Below are 20,300 nucleotides of genomic sequence, written 5' to 3'. Positions count from 1 at the left end.
AAGAATTTGTATATGCGAGCCTATGAGCTATGTAGAGTTAGAACTCATTTATCCTTCTGATAAATGAGGTTGCATTTGGAGGGAGGAAGGGATTTGGAGTTAGGGTGGGTCACTATCGTAGCCACCTCCACGTGGTGTGACCTGGTAATCGGTATAGTTCTCTAAAGATTTTTTAAAAAGTCTTTAGAAAACTATACCGAGCTAAGAGCTACGAATTTTACTTAAATGAAAATTTCACTTATGTTCTAAAACCTTTTGCTTTCACTCCACCTTTTTTGGAACACGGTAAGTAAAAATTCAGGTGAGTCTTTAATTCAGTTTATTATTATTGAATAAAAGGATAACTCTGATTTTGTAAACTTTATTCAGCTTAAATTATGATGTCTGTTTAATTGAAGTCAGAGCATTGAAATCGATTTGGGTTTGTATGTACAATGTTCCCTTTCAAATTTAAGGATGCTGTTCTTTACAGTCCAGACACATTATATTTCCCAACAGGTTACGCTGTCCCGTCTTAAAATGTAAGTACAATACAAGTCTTGTATGTTAAAAACTAATATTTAGAGAACATAATCTTTATGGAAACATAATTTTCAGATTAGATCACAGATGCAGCAGGTACATCTATTACACCAAATACAACCATAAAGCAACACATGAACATATTCCTGAACACTACATCTATATTCTCATAAAGAACAGAATTAGTAAATTTTTATCTGTAAAAAGTATGCTCTCAAAATGTCAGATAGTATAAATGAATGACAAAATACAATATTCTTGTCCAGAACTTATTTCATGTGTTAAAACAATGGTAAGTAAAAAGATATAAAAATATCTAACTTCGGCTATTTCCATTAACACTGGCACAACTATTTCAGATAACTTTTCCTCTGACAACTGTATTCGATTTCAAGCTCTGCAATTCTTCTCAGAACATTTAACATTACGTAGGTAATTGTTATACAGGCATTCGTTAACAACAACGAAGGTATATCATACAATTGTATAACATCATTAGCTACGATAACAGTAAACAAGATGCAACATGTGAAGCAGTAATCTGTAGTCACAAAAATATGTATGTAATTAACCCTCATAGGACTGTAACCTTTATTCGGATTGGTTTCCTGGGGTTATTTCATTTAAGTACCACTTAATTAAATTTATAATTGTCTATAAGAAGTTTCAGACGTTTCTTACTTACTGTGCAATTACTACAATTTTAATAAGTCATCAATCTTTTTCTTGTCAACCTTTTTAAGTCACCATTTGGATCAGTTTTAAAATCGGGGACTCCCCTTTTAAAGACTTACGTCATAACGCCCCCTACAATCCGAAAAAAGGTTAGGGACCGTGCGGGGTACAAAATACATTTTATTACGTGTATTACATGTATAAATTTATTAAATGCAACAGTAGGCGAATTACAACATCGAAAACGAAACTTAATTTGTTACATCTCGAAATAATTGTACTAATATTTTCTGTACTCCCACACAAAAGAAATGTCTATCCTGCAAAGAATTAAAGAAAATTCAGTCTTTCTTTGCGTGATACATAAAAAATAAAAATTAGAGCCTGAAGAAAAAAATATATGGGTTACACTATACCCCGTACAGTCCTATGGTGGTTAACAAGTCGAAGTGCCTTCGCATGGTTCTTCGAAGCGTGAGCTATGATTACAACGTCAACAACTTTTATAACAGTTATCATGAACTTCAATGCAAAATTACATAATGAACGTTTAATCGACTATTGTGCGTACAACGTGATAAACGTGTGTTGCGTGTATCATGTCACTGTCATCCATAAGTATCAGTTTATTTTGTATTGAATTTTTAATAATTCATCGTATAAATTAATCATAATCTATTTCATGTTATGCTTCAGCATTTTGATGCATAGGCAGCTTTCCATGTAATGCAGACAAAAGTCTAGAGCAGTGCCCAAGAGTTTGCCCTTGTGGCAGTGGTCTTATTGCTTATGGCAACATTGTATGAGAATGTTGAAAAAGAGAAATAAAAAATGAAATGCATAAATATCTTCCTTTACTTGTTAATCGATAGACTGAAAAAATGCTCTAGACAGATGAATGAAAGTTTGAAGCATTTGGACACGAACAAGTTTTATGATTAATTCTTAATACTTATGGACATCAGTTTACAATCTTGTGCAACTTAGACTTCTGATAGTTAAGGGAAAGTGTGAGGGAAAAAATATCCTACTCTTTGCATTATTTTATATGCAAAGATATGTCTGCGTTAGGCTCTCCCTAGGTTCTCTCTTTAGGGTTTTTATTTTCTCCTTTAACCAAGAGAAGTCTATGTTATACTTGCTACATTCTGAGATAACTGTTTGATCTCATTCAGCTATATCAATAAAATTTGTGTTGTACATACCCTGTATATAATTAATTTCCACTTAATAATAAAGAAGAAATAATGTTTCGCTTGATTTTATGTAGATTCACCCAATCTCCATACAAGAGTTAGTATATGTTAATGGCAAATGCACCAAGTAATCACTATGGAATTATATTAGTGACATGATTGTGTATTGATATGTTCTGGATTGTTAAAGTTTTTAAACTGAGATCATTTAGTTGTATGTAAGATTCTTTCAAAAAATAATGTTGCAACTTTTTGAGATATATCTAAGTGAGATCAAACAACTATCTCAGAGTGTATGTATTGGTATTACATGTATTATTCATACACCTTATTTCGACACAAAGATATCTTACAAAAAGTTTACAATTTTCATCTGATTATTTTTGATAGTTTGATTAATTTTGTTACAATGATTCAAGTAAAACGTTAAAGTTATTCCATGTACATATAGTAAATGAATTTATGCAAAACAAATACCGTAATTAATACATTTATTAATCGATAATGTTTTGTTCAATGTTCAGTACATGTAGCGCTCGAAAATATTTTTGCATAAAAATTTCATACAACTTTTCAAAACTTTAGCAATATCAAGTATTTATTAAACGCTTTAACGTGTATATGTATAAGGCTCAAATGTTTGAGAAATGGTTTATGATTGAACACATTTACAGAACACAATACTAATTGGAACATAGTTACAAACTTTACAAGTGATTTAAACTTTGATATTTTTTAAAGTCTTTAAACACAAAAAATATCAGTATCTGCATACTAATGTTATACATATGTATAAAATCAATGAAAAATTTCATAAGTCTTTGAAGATCGTTATCAGGATAATGTAGATACAATTATGTGTTTAAAATCGTTTTTCCTTTTATGATTAATATTCAAGTTCTCGTTTCGTGTACTTCATTTTTTAAATAATCAACAAACCACGTTAAAATACGAAAGAGAAAACACACGCAATTCAAGAATATATTACACTGAATTTTTACGAACAAAGCTTAAAAACCACTGCATAATTTGAACTACCTCAACTTTTCTACATACACTTGTTAAAAAATATCACGTTTAATTTTGCTTCCTTTACATACACAGAGAGTTGTAAGTGATATATTATCAACACTTTTAATGCCTTCGTTAATTACAAAGTTTCAACAAATTGTTCCATTGAAAGATAAGATTAAGAACAATCTTATTGAGCTGAATCATTTTCAACAACGTTAGCTTTGGCACTGGAGCAACGTCTCTCCATTATACTGGAATGCTCAAAATAAAACTAATGACTAACACCTTCTGAATTCATAATCTAATCTTAACAAAATTTAAAAAAAGAGCTCAACTCTTAATTCCGTTTTCTTTCTTTGCTATGTATGATGTACATTCAGTTTAAAAAGTCTCCCCTTCCAACAGAGAAGGCAGCAAATATTTATCTTACTTTATTTAGAAAGCCTGTCATCTAAGTTGTTTCAGTTGAACAAAATTCAACTGTTATCAGAAAATAATCAGTATTATACAGAAAAAAAAAACAGGAAGTCATGAAGATAAAAAGAGCACCAACTAACTAAATATTAATAAATCTATGTACAGCATCTGTATTTACTACCTTCTCCATTGAAATCATACAATGCCAAATTGTAACATAGTGTACGGAGACTATTTTGACTGAGTATAAGTCTGTTAGAACGATCTCAGCCATACCACAGATATAACCGAATGGAAGCAAACATTATTATCTAAGTATTTGGAATGTGCCACTAAATTGTCTAATCAATTTCTAATACACAGAATCTTAACGCTATAGAATATGGTATCTTGCAGGTTCCTGAAACCCAATCGAAAGGATCTGCAGTTTCATCGAATAAAGTAATGGAATTTCAAGCACTGCTACGGTAAACCATATCCTATGAATATGGATCTATATCCGTTGCAACATTTTATCAATTCTATTGATATACAAAGTCTTGCACGATATCCATCGTGTCTTAAACAATGTAAGTAATTGAACATTAAATTTTGTTGCAAATTTGAACACTTTGACAGCCACTTTTTAAAACCTACTTTTTCTTCTAACTAAATAAAGCCTACTAGGATTGTACTTGTTAGGGTTTCTTAATGTACACTATAAAATTACTAATTTCCAAATTACAATTGATACAATTGCTACTCTACGTGGAAACAGAGTGAAGGATTAGAAAGCTATGTATCAAAGTCACAAGGTACGTGACAGTGGTTGTCAAAGTGTTACAGGCGATCATAATCGCAATCTAAAATAAAAATGTCAGAAAATACACGGACAATAGATATGTGGCCAAGCGTGGTCGTTAAAGATGTACATTACGTACTTTTGGTAGTCGCGTTTACCTTTTCTTTATACATATGTATCGTGCCTGTTTTGTACTTGAATCACCGCATCTTCACATGCAGCAAAAACGAGGTTATGACTCTTTGAGTTTCCCTTTCATAATCATTAGAAAATTTAGGAGGAACTTTAAAATGTTCTGTTACATACTACAATAACTTCTATGTTCGAACAAAATCATGTAACATTAAAGAAATATCTAAATTGCTACATTACAAATAAAATGAATACTTCAATTATAAGTAGATAATACTTAATTATGCAAGTATGGTGGTCTAAGTAGAAAGTAAAGAACTTTGGTGTGATAATGAATGAAAGCTAATTAGAAAAGAGAAAAGTAATAAAACTCAAATTACATACATACATTCCTGCGTTGTGCTTAGTAACCATAATACCCTCAATTGAAATTAAATAAATAAAATAAAATAAAATAAAATAAAATAAAATCTGTTTAGTAAAATAATCGTCGATAGAATCAACGAATCCATGTTCCATTGTACTTCAACCGCACAGTTTGTTCCTTCATTTGACACGGCATAAATTTAATCGTAGTTCTCTGATTCCTGTTGAACCAGCTTGAACCGACGAGGGCTCTTAACAAACATCAATCCATGCCCTTCTAGGGAACGAGGACCCTTTCGTTGAAGATATCTAGTTATGTAACGAGAAACCAATTGCTGTGGTCTCATCTGCCATTCATCAAGGACCTCTTTTGGTGCCAGCACCTACAAAAGTACAGTCTTAAATAATTAATATACAATAAGAACATACAGTAACTTTTTTGCAATAAGGTGATATGCAACTGAAGCTTCCCTTTATTTATCTATGCAAATCGGATTGAGGTTAAGCTCCGCTAAGCTTTACTAAGCACTTAACCCTAATCAAGAGAAGCCTCTGTTGCACTCAAGTGATCCTACTTCTGCTGACATGAGAATCTGAACTACCCCATTGTTTGCCTTGCAAATATCTAATCATCCTCATTTGCCAATGTGTAACAATCATATTTGCAGATTACCTGATCTCCCTTGAGTCTATCTAGCAGTGTCACACAAACAACAGCGGACTTGATGCCCGCGTGATGAGTAAGAGCCGCAAAGGAGAGGCTTTCCATTTCTATATTCACTACTCCAGCCTCGTGCAGCTTGTTTAAGTACTCCAATTTATCATTTTCACTGAACTCGCAGAATGCACCGTCCATTCGGCCTTGTCCCTCGTAGAAGTCATAGGTGCACATGGTTTTACCGATCACGGTATCGTAAGGGTCGTCGCGATGCGCCAGGGCCTTCAAATCGTGAGCTAGCTGTCGGTCCAGCTTTGCAGGCCTTCTTACTATTTTACCTAGCACGGGCTGCAAAATAGGTGAAGTATGTCTGGTTACTTTTTAGTAGAGTTAGACTATCATTGCTAGATGAGTATGTGGGACTAGATGAACTTTTTGGTGGGAACTTAAATGGATAGATACTGTAGTTGACAAATAGGCTCTCCCTATACTGCATTGGAATGTGTTTTAGAAGGTTTGTGAGTTTAGGGGAACCTCATATGAAGATTCCCTCTTAGGTGGACCCATGTCCAAGGGACTCATACTTTACAGAGCCTGCATTTAGTGAAACCCCATATTTAAGGAAATGCCATAAGCTTATGGAACCCCTTATAATTATATGGCTGGAGCATCAACGATGGCTCTGTCTACCTATCTGGCTATAAACATCTCTGCTCAGCAAGTACAGTGCCTCCATTGATTAACTGCAAAGATGTGAGGATGTTGAAACAAGCTTCGATTTTACCAGATCTAAGTAAGGCTTCAGCATGCCGTCCACTGCCTCTTCAGAGATGACGACGGTGCCGCCTTCGAGACCGATCCCTCCACACGTACCGATCCTGAAGAATATTGGATCCTTAACTTTGGCGTGGTACATCAACTTGATGACTTCGTGCAGAAGAATCCCGACAGACGGTATGCCCATTCCGTGCTAAAGAATGTAAAATGGTGAGCACATTAACATCGTGTCATTGACACTGCTTCGTTTTTCAGGCGGTTTTCTTGGAATTATACTTACGCTAATAGATAGAACGGGTCCAACTTTGTACATGGAGTAACGGTATGAATACTGACTAATGTCGAGAAGCGTCGTTCCAGCAGGAAGCTTATGGCCTATTTCTTGCATTATGTAGTGGGCGAACTGTTCCATGCGTTTAGGTGTGCCTCCCATGCACACGAACTGTAAAAAAGAGTTACAAGACGTTAACCACAATTTCCCTGGAAGACCACCCCTGTGGTTGCATTTACCACCCCTTTAAAAGAATTTGCTCTAAAAGAATTATACTGTAATTGCATTAAGTACGTAAAAATAAATCTGGAGTCCATTTAAAGCCGTTTCTGGAACATGTAATATTACACAATCGGATCTGAAGTATCAACAGCTTACTGCGACGTTAATTTTAAGGCAATCGTCTCGCAAATAGGCTCTATTTTTTAGTGGAACTGCAGGGATTATCATGTTCAATACAAAAGAATTTATCACTGATTCTCTAATTTTACATGTGCCTTTTGGAATCATAAGAGATTTTCGTACGGTTGAATCGAACGAAATGAACCACTCAATTGCTCGAATTGTTCTTCCCTTAAGTAGACGGCGCAGCTGGAAAGCGCATGTACAGTTTCCATCTAACAAACAAAATAATGGCTCGAGGTTTGCCGGTGTAGCCGAGAAATGCGCATCAAACATTCGGCTATTGTTCTATTTAGGTCATGAAATGCGGTGCTTTCTTTTTAATGGCAAAAGATACTGTCGGCATTAAACGCGTCGTGAATTACTTACATCGCAGTTTCACCGATATAACGCGCAAATTAGTTGCGATTTATCTACAAATTTCAACAGACACTTCACACTCTGCACGTGTCTAGTGACTTTCATAACTGCGTATAAATTACCTAATGTTATGATTATGGATGACGTTAGTTTGATATGTGGATCTACATATTAGCTTGGATATTTGTACACTGTGCGAAAAATTTACAATTTGGAATTTGGGGATTTAGATATTATTTTCGGGAATTTTTGGATGTAGAAAATTTTGAGGGATTAGAAATTCGTAAATTTTAGTAATCAGCGATAGCCGGCACGTGTGCGCCTCGTGGCGATAAATCAAGCTTTATAAGCTGCTCCTTCGTTGACATATTACATCAAACATACAAAGTGCAAGGACGTATGATGTAACTATTCAGTAGTTGATACCACATCGACAGAATGTACCGAACTTGTTACCAAGTTATAGATGCATTACACAGTGCCATTTCATCGATTATTCTGCAACTATTGTATTCGCTTTCGAGGTACGTAGATAGGCCTCAGACCACCTTGGCCACTTGCATAACTTATTTATCTATTGTAAATAGATTTTTAGGGTCTACTTGTACTTTAGAAATAAAGGAACAGGTGACCAGATCCTGGCCCTACGAGAAATTAACGAGCAGGGACGACACCTTGTCAGGCTTCACAAGCTACCTTCGTCCTTAGTGTATTTCTTGCCTGGGCAGTGTCTAGCCACTTGCATAACGTATGTATCTATTGTAGATAGTTCTTTAGGGTCTACTTGTTCTTTAGAAATAGCTAGCCAAGTGACTAGACCCTGGCCCTACGAGAAACCCACGAGCAGGGACACCTTGCCAGGGTAGACAAGCTACCTTCGTCCTTAGTGTATTTCTTGTCTGGGCAGTGTCTAGCCACTTGCATAACGTATGTATCTATTGTAGATAGTTCTTTAGGGTCTACTTGTTCTTTAGAAATAGCTAACCAAGTGACTAGACCCTGGCCCTACGAGAAACCCACGAGCAGGGACACCTTGCCAGGGTTCACATGCTACCTTCCTAGTGCATTTCTTGCCAGTGCAGTGTTTGGTCACCTGCATAACGTATGTATCTATTGTAGATACTTCTTTAGGGTCTACTTGTTCTTTAGAAATAGCTAACCAAGTGACTAGACCCTGGCCCTACGAGAAACCCACGAGCAGGGACACCTTGCCAGGGTTCACATGCTACCTTCCTAGTGCATTTCTTGCCAGTGCAGTGTTTGGTCACCTGCATAACGTATGTATCTATTGTAGATACTTCTTTAGGGTCTACTTGTACTTTATAAACAGCTAAACAAGTGACCAGACTCCAGCCCAACGAGAAACCCATAAGTATCTTGCCAAACAAGGTAAGTTATCAGGTCCCTGAATTGCCAGCAAAGTTTGAGCACCTGTCTGACTTATTTGCTTACCGTAAATGTTAAGAGCACTTCTGATCTTATAGAATAGTTATCTCAAGTAATAAAGGAAGCACAAAAGGTTTATTTACCTTGACATCTCCGAACATCTCCACAAGATCGTGCGAGCCGCTGCCAAGAGCGAGATGGTACAGGATGTCCTGATCCATGAGCTCGATATTTGGATTTCGTAGTCGTACGGAGCCATCTGAGTACCTGAAGTAAAAATCCAACAAATGAAAGACCCCGAGAAAAGCGCTATTTCCAAATTTCCTTCTTTCTATTTTATAAACGAAAGTGTATTTTTATCGCTTACAAAACGAGCCTCTATATCGTTGCTTATTGATCCCTTTAGTTAACTGTTTACGATTATAGTTTTATTTATAGTCGCATCGTGTGATTCTTGAAGAATCATATCACGTAATTGGTTCAGTGGAGCGTGAAATTTTACATCGTTAGTTTTTTTATTAATAACTTGATGAGACACCGGTCGAGCCGAAGTTTCGAAGATGACGAAGCTGTTCGAAAAATAGGGAACATTTGCTTGTGGATCTTCAAGGTATTTTAACTTTAGTCGTAAGATAAATGCATTGATATTCAGATATTTTAGAATATCTTAGATGACAAATTTTACTAGTGTTAGTAGGGGATGAGTGTTAGGGAGGATAGAGCTGATGGGAACTGATGGGAACTGATGGGAATTTGAGGATTTGGGCGTTAGGGAATTAGGGATGTGGAGATTTGGGGACTTGGGAGACTAGGGAATTTAGATATTGGGGTATAGGAATTTGGGAAAGTAGGGATTGGGGATTTAGGAAGTGGGATATACGGATTTGGGGATTTAGGAAGTGGGATATAGGAATTTAGGGAATTAGGGATATGGGGATTTACGAATTTGAGGCGTTAGGGATTGGGGGATTTAGGAAGTGGGAAGTTAGGGATTCGGGGAATTAGAGATATGGGGATTTAGAAATTTGAGGAATTAGGGATTTGGGGATTTAGGAAGTGGGAAATTAGGGATTCGGGGAATTAGGGATATGAGGATATAGGAATTTGAGGAATTAGGGATTTGGGGATTTAGGAATTTGGGAAATTAGGGATTCGGGGAATTAGGGATTCGGGAAATTAGGGATTCGGGGAATTAGAGATTCGGGGAATTAGGGATTCGGGGAATTAGAGATATGGGGATTTAGAAATTTGAGGAATTAGGGATTTGGGGATTTAGGAAGTGGGAAATTAGGGATTCGGGGAATTAGGGATATGAGGATATAGGAATTTGAGGAATTAGGGATTTGGGGATTTAGGAATTTGGGAAATTAGGGATTCGGGGAATTAGGGATTCGGGAAATTAGGGATTCGGGGAATTAGGGATATGGGGATATAGGAATTTGAGGAATTAGGGATTTGGGGATTTAGAAAGTGGGAAATTAGGAATTTGAGGAATTAGGTATTTGGGAATTTAGGAAGTGGGAAATTAGAGATTCGTGAATTTAGGAAATAGGATATAGAAATTCGGGAAATTAGAAGTTTGGAAATTCAGGAATGTGGATATAGAAATTTAGAGAATTAGAGACTTAGGGATTTAAGAAGTGGGATACAGGAATTTGGAAAATTAGAAATTTGGGACTTCAGGAATTTGGAAATATAGGAAGCTGGTAATATAAGAATAGAGGTACTTACCTGTTAATTTAGGATCCAATTAAGGATTGGAAAATCAGAAAAATTTAAGAAATAGGAAAAGTAAAATTTGTACCTAACTGTACCAAATGCATTTTCTTAGCTTCCAATCTTGCAACAGCGCTTCACAAATGTTCACGCCACCCCTGGTCCAATACCCCCAACTCATCCACTTCATTAGCGTTCACGCGTCCGCTTCATTCTCACCGCGAGAGGCACGCGCATTCTGCAGTCATTAATGGCATCTCAGAAAAAAAACGTAACATTACATAATACCAAAGTTCCGACTATATTAAGCAAATCAAAACGCATCGATTATCCATAACCGTAATTACGCAATCTCGAAACCAATATGCGCTGTGATTAGATAAAGTTCATACACATACGTAAATATACACGTCACATCACAACATTGTGTGATCAACAATCAACAATCCTAACATTATTAACTAAAAATAAACTAAACTTACAAAAACGTGATACATGAATGAACTAACACACATACATTTAAATTACATTCGCAGAGGTTGACCTAACCCTACTTTTTAACATTTCTTTTACACCGTAGCTTTGGTGTTTTGTGTCACTTTGAAAAATGAACTCTAACCTAACCTAACCTAACCAAACCTTAGGTTTGATATATTTATCTTAGAAATTCCAACGACTTCGTCTCTCCTGCAAAAAAGCAAGGACAGCAAGACTTTTGCTGATCAAATCGAAAAAGCATTTCCTCATACATTTTTTTTAGACATTCTTTGTATAATTACACAGCTTGGTTTTGCCTCTCGATATTTTTACTTCTTATCAAGTTTTAACAGTGAAATTGTGAGACCGTGCTCCGTGACGTTCAAAAAAGTATGAGGAAATGTTAGGAATGTAGCATCGGCGAAATTGCCGTCCTTGTTTCTCTATCGCGAAACAATGCAGGAGCTTGTTCCCCGTTTTCGCAGCACGAGGCGCCTAAAGTCGGACCCTTCGGCTCGTAAAACTCACCGAATATCCCCGTTACAATTTCGTGAAACAAATGTTCGTACCTAACACTAGCGTCGTATTCAATTTTCTCGTCCTCGTATTCGGCAGGCGGCTTCAGTTGACACACGTGGTTCTCTTCGTCGAAGATCCTCGGTTCGCACGTACAAGTCGGCATATTTGATCGATCGGTATTCGCTTCTCACGACACAAAAGACGCGGCGTCCGTAAATACGTGGCCAAGAAGAATGTTAAACAACGACCGATGGTCGAAGAAAGGAACGGGTCTTGTCGAGCGAACTGGTCGAGTGATCAGCTTCTCGCGATTCAATGGAATTTCGCCAACGAATATACCCGAGTATATCTGCTAGCAGCGGTGACCAGACTCGGTCTCTGAATAGGATTCACGATGCTTCGAGGAACCTTTATACGCTCCCCCTTGATTCCGCTGACGTTTGCATCGCGTTCCCACCACACACTGATTGCCTGCCAAACGATGCCAACACAAATTCGCTCGCGCCATTCGCGTGTGTTATACATAACCGGTTGCGGTTACTGGGTGCTGGCAAGTGTGTGTTCGAAAGGAACGCGGGTATGATCATTGTGGTTGTACAGCGAGCATTGATGTACCTAGGATCTTTATCTCCGGGGTTTGGACAGGTAGCTGCACGTTGGATTACCTCGCGTTACGTCGTCTTGTGCAAACACGTGGAGGGACCACCTCCACTCGATATTTATGGATTTTTGGAGTTTGTGATAGGGATTAGCGTTTGATGTAGGAATTTTCCGATTTGGAAATTTGGGGAGATAAGAGTGGAGGGACGTTGGGGGTTAGGGATATAGGTGTTTGGGGACGCAGTGGTTTAGGGACTAGGAGACTAGGGACGTGGGAGACTAGGGACGTAGGGATCTGGGGACGTGGGAGACTAGGGACGTAGGGATCTGGGAACGTGGGAGACTAGGGACGTGGGAGACTAGGGACGTAGGGATCTGGGGACGAAGGGATCTGGGGACGTGGGAGACTAGGGACGTAGGGATCTGGGAACGTGGGAGACTAGGGACGTAGGGATCTGAGGACGTGAGAGACTAGGGACGTAGGGATCTGGGGACGTGGAAGACTAGGGACGTAGGGATCTGGGGACGTGGGAGACTAGGGACGTAGGGATCTGGGGACGTGGGAGACTAGGGACGTAGGGATCTGGGAACGTGGGAGACTAGGGACGTGGGAGACTAGGGACGTAGGGATCTGGGGACGAAGGGATCTGGGGACGTGGGAGACTAGGGACGTAGGGATCTGGGAACGTGGGAGACTAGGGACGTAGGGATCTGAGGACGTGAGAGACTAGGGACGTAGGGATCTGGGGACGTGGAAGACTAGGGACGTAGGGATCTGGGGACGTGGGAGACTAGGGACGTAGGGATCTGGGGACGTGGGAGACTAGGGACGTAGGGATCTGGGGGCGTAGGGATCTGGGGACGTGGGAGGCTAGGGACGTGGGAGACTAGGGACGTAGGGATCTGGGGACGTGGGAGACTAGGAACGTAGGGATCTGGGGACGTGGGAGACTAGGGACGTAGGGATCTGGGGACGTAGGGATCTGGGGACGTAGGGATCTGAGGACGTAGGAATCTGGAGACGTAGGGATCTGAGGACGTAGGGATCAGGGGACGTAGGGATGTGGGGACGTGGGAGACTAGGGACGTGGGAGACTAGGGACGTGGGAGACTAGGGACGTAGGGATCTGGGGCGTGGGAAACTAGGGACGTAGGGATGTGGGGACGTGGGAGACTAGGAACGTGGGAGACTAGGGACGTGGGAGACTAGGGACGTAGGGATCTGGGGCGTGGGAAACTAGGGACGTAGGGATCTGGGGACGTGGGAGACTAGGGACGTAGGGATCTGGGGACGTGGGAGACTAGGGACGTAGGGATCTGGGGACGTAGGGATCAGGGGACGTAGGGATGTGGGGACGTGGGAGACTAGGAATGTGGGAGACTAGGGACGTGGGAGACTAGGGACGTAGGGATCTAGGGACGAAGGGATCTGGGGACGTGGGAGACTAGGGACGTAGGAGACTAGGAACGTGGGAAACTAGGGACGTAGGGATCTGAGGACGTAGGGATCTGGGGACGTGGGAGACTAGGGACGTGGGAGACTAGGGACGTGGGAGACTAGGGACGTAGGGATCTGGGGACGTGGGAGACTAGGGACGTAGGGATCTGGGGACGTGGGAGACTAGGGACGTAGGGATATGGGGACGTAGGGATCTGGGGACGTGGGAGACTAGGGACGTGGGAGACTAGGAACGTAGGGATCTGGGGACGTAGGGATCTGGGGACGTGGGAGACTAGGAACGTAGGGATCTGGGGACGTAGGGATCTGGGGACGTGGGAGGTTAGGGACGTGGGAGACTAGGGACGTAGGGATCTGGGGACGTGGGAGACTAGGAACGTAGGGATTTGGGGACGTGGGAGACTAGGGACGTAGGGATCTGGGGACGTGGGAATCTAGGGACGCAGGGGTCCAGGGACGTAGGAAACTAGGGAAGTAGGGGTCTAGGGACGTGGAAGACTAGGGAAGTAGGAGTCTAGGGACGTGGAAGGCTAGGGAAGTAGGGGTCTAAGGACGTGGAAGGCTAGGGACTTAGGGTTCTAGGCACGCAGAACACCTCTAAGGACGTAGGTGTTTAATGACATAGGGGCTAAAGGCCATATAGGTCCAGGGACGTAAGTGTTTAGGGACATAACGCTATATGGACAAATGGGTTTACTAATGTAAGGATATGAAAATAAAAAAATATAGGAATACAGGACCATAACAAGGATTCCTAAAAATCTAGAAATACATGTCTTTAAGGATATGCAGATGTAGGAACATAAAAGACGAACTTGAAGACAATAATACATACAAAGTAGCATATTTAATTAATATATTCTGCAGCTTACATGTTCAGGTCGACAACGTAATATTACACATTCCAAACACGCAAAGATGAGATTGAAATTGTAAAAATACACAAGCTAGAGCTATATATAGACAGGAATAACTTTGCTAAGATACTACATATATCAAAGTGCATCTGTTACTTTAGGATCGAACTTGTTAAGAATCATCGACATCGTTGGAATACTCGTGCAATTAAAATTTGATGGAATTAGCAATGTATTCAGAACTTGTTCCATTTATTTCATTACGAAATGTAGGTTAATATAATCAATAAAACGCTTGCTATCGCGTGGTTGCTTGACATAATATTCAAAAACTTGATGTTTGATAGTAAGTCGACATGTTTGATATTAGGAGTTTAAAGAGTTGATTAAGAAATGCGTCTCTATGAATGATAAATATTTAAAGGAACATTCTACATACTACTGATACGTTATCTACTTGTATTTATTTGAGAAGCCATTTATCGTTTGATTCGGTGTCAGTAGCCCGTATCCAAGTTTGCTTGCAAATTTTTAACGGACGATGGAAAACAATCGATGGTCAAACTCAAATATTTAATGTTCGACGACGTGAAGCAAACAATAACCTACATTCGTATTTTTTAAGAGATAAGGTTCTCAAAGTTTTGAATCTGGAAGTTTGGTGTAAATTTAAAATTTGGGGAATTTGGGAATTTACTGAGCTCAAAATTTCTGAGATCTGATCTCAAAATTCAAGGGACTTCCAAATACAAAACTTAGAAAAACAACAATTTATAAATATAGAAATTTGGGAATCTGAAAAATGAAGAATTTAAAAATTTCAGAAATTAGAAAGCATCCGCTAATTATTCATTTTGCACAAAGTTTGAAAATAAGTTATCACAAAATGATACTGCATGGAAAGGGATATCTGCACGACCAGTCGGATATCGATAACGCTGTTGACAATATTGCCAACCGATAACTTATCATCGGAACCGTGCAAATGACCGTCAATTCAATGATATAATATTTCCATCGCAAAATATTCTTTATTGATATTTACTGATATAACTGACCTCATATTAATGAATTTAAAAGTATCTTAATCCACGCATACACCCGCACACACAAATCCAAATACAAACTGTTCACTTCTACAATAAAAATTTATTTAATCCTTCAAAAACATTTTCAACAATTGAACAATGCGCCATTCTTGAACAGAGGCCGAGAGCCACACAGTCACATTTAATAATTGAATATTGGGAAACATTTCTATTCAATGATTGATTTGTCTTTGTACAATGGAAGTTTAGATTGATCGACTGATCAATCAAAAACATTGATTAAGCACTCTGCGACACGAAACGTGAATAAGGCTATTATGATTGTGCATCAGAGGAGTCGGTGATATAGTGCAAGCAGAACCTCTGTATGATGGTGGAACAGCAACGGTATGGTCTGACGACGTGGCAGGAAGATAGATGTGTTATGGGACAGGTACGCTATGGTCTAACAATGTAGCATTAGAATGTCTGTGTCTTTATGGGGTAGGAACGGTATGGTCTGACAATGTGGCAGTAGGAGGACATCATCATGGAACAGGTACGTTATGGTCTACCGACGTGGCGCTAGCATGGCTGCATCATCATAAGATAAGTACGGTATGGTCTGACGACGTGGCAGTAGGAGGACTGTATCATAATGGGACAAGTACGGTATGGTCTGACGACGTGGCAGTAGGAAGTCATCATCATGGAACAGGTACGGTATGGTCTGACGACGTGACAGTAGGAAGTCATCATCATGGAACAGGTACGTTATGGTCTAACGACGTGGCACTAGCATAACTGCATCATCATAGGACAAATACGGTATGGTCTGACGATGTGGCAGTAGGAGGACTGTATCATCATGGGACAAGTACGGTATGGTCTGACGACGTGGCAGTAGGAAGTCATCATCATGGGACAAGTACGGTATGGTCTAACGACGTGGCAGGAGGAGGACATCATCATGGAACAGGTACGGTATGGTCTAACGACGTGGCACTAGTATGGCTGCATCATCATGGGACAAGTACGGTATGGTCCGACGACGTGGCAGTAGGAAGTCATCATCATGGAACAGGTACGGTATGGTCTGACGACGTGGCAGTAGGAAGTCATCATCATGGAACAGGTACGGTATGGTCTAACGACGTGGCAATAGCGTGGCTGCATCATAAAGGGACAAGTACGGTATGGTCTGACGATGTGGCAGTAGGACACCATAATAGGACTAGATCGGTATGGTCTGACGACGTGGCAGTAGAACAGCCGTATCATCTTACGGTATGGACTTACGAAGTAGCAACAGAACGGCTATATCGTTATAGGAAATGACCGCCATGGTCTAACGATCCAGCAGTAAAGTGGCCGTATCATAATGGAACAGGAGCGGTATGGTCTGACGATGTGGCAGTAGGTATCATCCTGGAAAAGGTACGGTATGGTCTGGCAATATGGTACAATGGTTGTATGATAATCGGAGAGAGACAGTATTGTCTGATTATGTGGTACAATGTCTATACGATGATCATAATGGTATGGTATGATGAGACAATATATGATCATACAGTAACAGTATAATAATAACTACAGTAGGAACAATGCATTGTAGCTCTGAACTTATACACCTCGCATGCATATCTGCATGTGTGACGTCAAAGTGTCATTTACTTTTTCCTCGAAACGAGCGAGGGAGTCATATTAATATAATAACGTTTCCGTTATATGTAGCTGCCGTGTAACGCGGCAGTCTTTTGGCATCATCAAATCATTTCATTTTATACATTTTACAATAATAACATTGTATTAATTTTTATATTTTCATCGGCTTGACAAAATTTTTAGTTCCCATTTTTTTAATTAAATTCTTACTATCGTACTTTTTAGTTTTTGCTGATTAAAACGAGACCAAACACGATATACTTTAATTGATGTGTACCTATTTCGCAGATGAAATAAGTTAAATATTAGAACTACTGTTGATGGTTCTAAAATAAAAAGATAAAATATCTCAATGCGGCCGATCACATGTTCTCAAGTGAGCAACAGCCTTAAAGTGACCTGCGTATGATCACACTGCTTCCGCGACCGACTGTCAGTTGACGTTTGGCTGCCAAACCGAACGGACGATACAGCGATACGTAACTGATTCTTACAATCATATATTTATACCAAACTAAAATCAAAGCCAAAGAAAAATTAATAAACCAGACAGAACTCTGGCACATTGATATTAAATAGAACACTGAAGTTCTGAACTGCAACGCTGTATGCACGACGCTGACCTTTTTGTTAAGTAGATTCATTCGATATTCTACTTTAGGACTAGAGACTTTTGTGCATTAACATATTGATTTCTTGCTTTATACGTGTACTTGCATCACGGCTATAAATATGCGGGATGAGTCACCAGAGTCTGTAATCTGACGGTGTCTTCCGAAATTATCGATTTTAGTAACTAATTTTTTGGCTAGTAATTATTTCGAGACATATTTTACGAGCTTACAAATTTTTAGTGTTACCGATTTATAGAGAGCAAGTTACGGATTTATGAAGTTCCTACTTTTGCAAATTTACAATCTTTCAATTTGTAAAATCATAAAATTATAAAATTGTATAATTGTAAAATCATAAAATTATAAAATTGTATAATTGTAAAATTGTAAAATCATAAAATTATAAAATTGTATAATTGTAAAATTGTAAAATTGTAAAATTTGCAAATTAACAATCATTCGATTCAACAATTAAATTAAAAAAATTAAAAATATTAAAATTCCTAAGCTTTCAAATTTTCATACTTGCAAACTTTCAATCGTTCTATAAAATAGCCTCTCACTATATTGCCGGACTGTGAAGCTGTCCGACGACAACCTTCACCCACGGCAATATAACGGGAGCATTCATCAACGAGGCTTGCCATATACGCCTGCACTTCCTTTAATTAAGAGTAGGTATAGAAAAACAAGTGTTTCCTTACTCTCCTTATTTATCCATGTTATTGAGCTTTTATGGATGGTTCTAGGTTAAGTTCTCTTTAGCTTCCTGTGTTCTGAAGACAAAAGACAAGTGGCCCCTCCCCTTGCTTCGCCCTTAATCAAGAAACCCCTACGTGGTATCTGATATCTCTTCGAAATAACATCATTCGCAATAATTCTAAATTGCCATGTAGTCCCAGAAAATACACGTTTCAATGTTTTGACCAGTGTAATTTGCATAAACTATTCGTTGTGTCAGTAATTTAATAATGCGTTGAATTTATTTAAAAAAAAAAATGATGGGAGTATTCGGTTGATTCGAATACGAGAAAATTTACGAAGGTAGAAACGAGAGCACACGCGTGTTATATCACATCGATCCGTTGCGTTGCTAACGAATAATAGCCGAGGAAACGCGCAGTCAAACTCACGTGTTTTGCTTGCGCTTTCAATAAAATTTCAACACACTCCCATCGCATTAAAGTAATCTCGAGATCTCTCAAATTTATCTTAACTCCCCCACCTCTATTTTCTTTATCGATATCGTTCAATATTTCCTTGTATTCTGACAAAATGTTATAAAATAACAAACATTATCGACGTTAAAACCGAGTTTATTTAAAAAATACCAAATATCCCAACACGTCATTCGCGAAAGAATATCGTAAAAGTCTCGCGATGACATCGCGAACAAAAGCCGTTTTCGAATGCGTCGTATTCACGAAATCAATGTTTCGGGTTACAAGTCGAATTCCTTTTACGTGCTCGTGCCGACCTCGAGCAACGGTAAATTTTTTAAACGGAAACGTGACCGAGTCATAAGCGATTTATCGTAAAAAAATTCTATGTCATCGCGTGAAACGCGTCGTAGCCAAACCCTGTTTTCCACGAGCGCGATGTCACGGAGAAAAAGCGGCGCAGGGTTGAAATTTAAACGCAGAAAATATAATTGGAAGCGACAGAAACACTCACTCGTCGATTTCCTCGTCCTCCAGAAGGAGACTCATCTTCTTTTCACTTGTGCGACTCTCTTTTACGATCACAGCACGATGCGAGCCGTTTCCTTTATTCTCTTTGTCGAAGGGGTGTAGTCCTTACGATGATCCTCCGCAGGACTACCGTCGCAAAAATGATATCGGTGGTGTACATTAAGGGCGCGCGCGCGCTTTCTCAACGTTCTAGACATCTGCCCCTCAGTAGCGACACTCTCGCCTTAATTCGCTGCGATTCCGTTTGGAAATGCACCGCTAGGCTCCCTTCCTATTGGCTTGCATTCTGACACTCACGAAATATAGGTTAGAATTCTCGCGCCACTGATTTCTAACGTGCGATCCTACCGACATCGATGAAACATTTTTCAGTGACTTCGTTTATGCAAAATATGAGAAACAATACCCCATCACAAAGCGAATTTCTTAATAAAATGAGAGTGTTTAAGAAACGTTACTGTTGCGCACTTTGGAAGTTGAATTTACGAACGCTTTTACCAAACGGTGCAACTAACATTATCTAGTGACACAAGTTAGTACTAACAAAGCAGAAAATTACATTTTACTTTAAAATTATACATTTTTAAAAATTTAATGCATGCAGAAGATAATTAAGCCAGTAAAATCAATATTAATTGCATTTTTGTACAAATGAACCCGTGGCGCCATCTCTCCGGCGAACAGGGTGAACTACACGGTTTTGAAACTGCAGTTTCA

The 20,300-nt window shown here is 39.2% G+C and overlaps 1 protein-coding gene across 3 annotated transcripts; it reads right to left on the bottom strand.

Annotated features, from left to right (window-relative positions):
• Positions 1 to 302: 302 nt before the first annotated feature.
• On the bottom strand, positions 303 to 19,745 carry LOC100876012 (uridine phosphorylase 1). Of its 3 annotated transcripts, none has more exons than XM_012283590.2 (6): positions 19,567 to 19,745; positions 9,101 to 9,224; positions 6,819 to 6,980; positions 6,546 to 6,731; positions 5,777 to 6,109; positions 303 to 5,486 (listed from the first exon to the last, which is right to left on the bottom strand). In XM_012283590.2, exons 1-6 carry the CDS (start codon positions 19,599 to 19,601, stop codon positions 5,304 to 5,306), a joined length of 1,023 nt encoding a protein of 340 aa, XP_012138980.1. In that variant the 5' UTR covers positions 19,602 to 19,745; the 3' UTR covers positions 303 to 5,303. The 3 variants fall into 3 exon arrangements, with proteins under 3 accessions (XP_012138980.1, XP_003702580.1, XP_012138981.1); XM_003702532.3 differs by lacking the exon at positions 19,567 to 19,745 and adding an exon at positions 11,720 to 12,543; XM_012283591.2 differs by lacking the exon at positions 19,567 to 19,745 and adding an exon at positions 10,762 to 10,911.
• Between the last annotated feature and the right edge of the window lie 555 nt (positions 19,746 to 20,300).

This window comes from Megachile rotundata, chromosome 16, assembly GCF_050947335.1.
Source record: "Megachile rotundata isolate GNS110a chromosome 16, iyMegRotu1, whole genome shotgun sequence".
Lineage (NCBI taxonomy): Eukaryota > Metazoa > Arthropoda > Insecta > Hymenoptera > Megachilidae > Megachile > Megachile rotundata.
The sequence above is the reverse complement of the archived record's forward strand: the minus strand, read 5'-3'. Positions and strand labels throughout refer to the sequence as shown.

Coding starts and splice junctions, on each gene's coding strand:
- LOC100876012 (XM_003702532.3), bottom strand. CDS start 11,832: ATGCCGACTTGTACGTGCGAACCGAGGATCTTCGACGAAGAGAACCAC. Junction 6,110..6,545: donor TGAAGCCTTACTTAGATCTG/GTAAAATCGAAG, acceptor CCTATTTTGCAG/CCCGTGCTAGGTAAAATAGT. Junction 5,487..5,776: donor ATAGACTCAAGGGAGATCAG/GTAATCTGCAAA, acceptor GTACTTTTGTAG/GTGCTGGCACCAAAAGAGGT.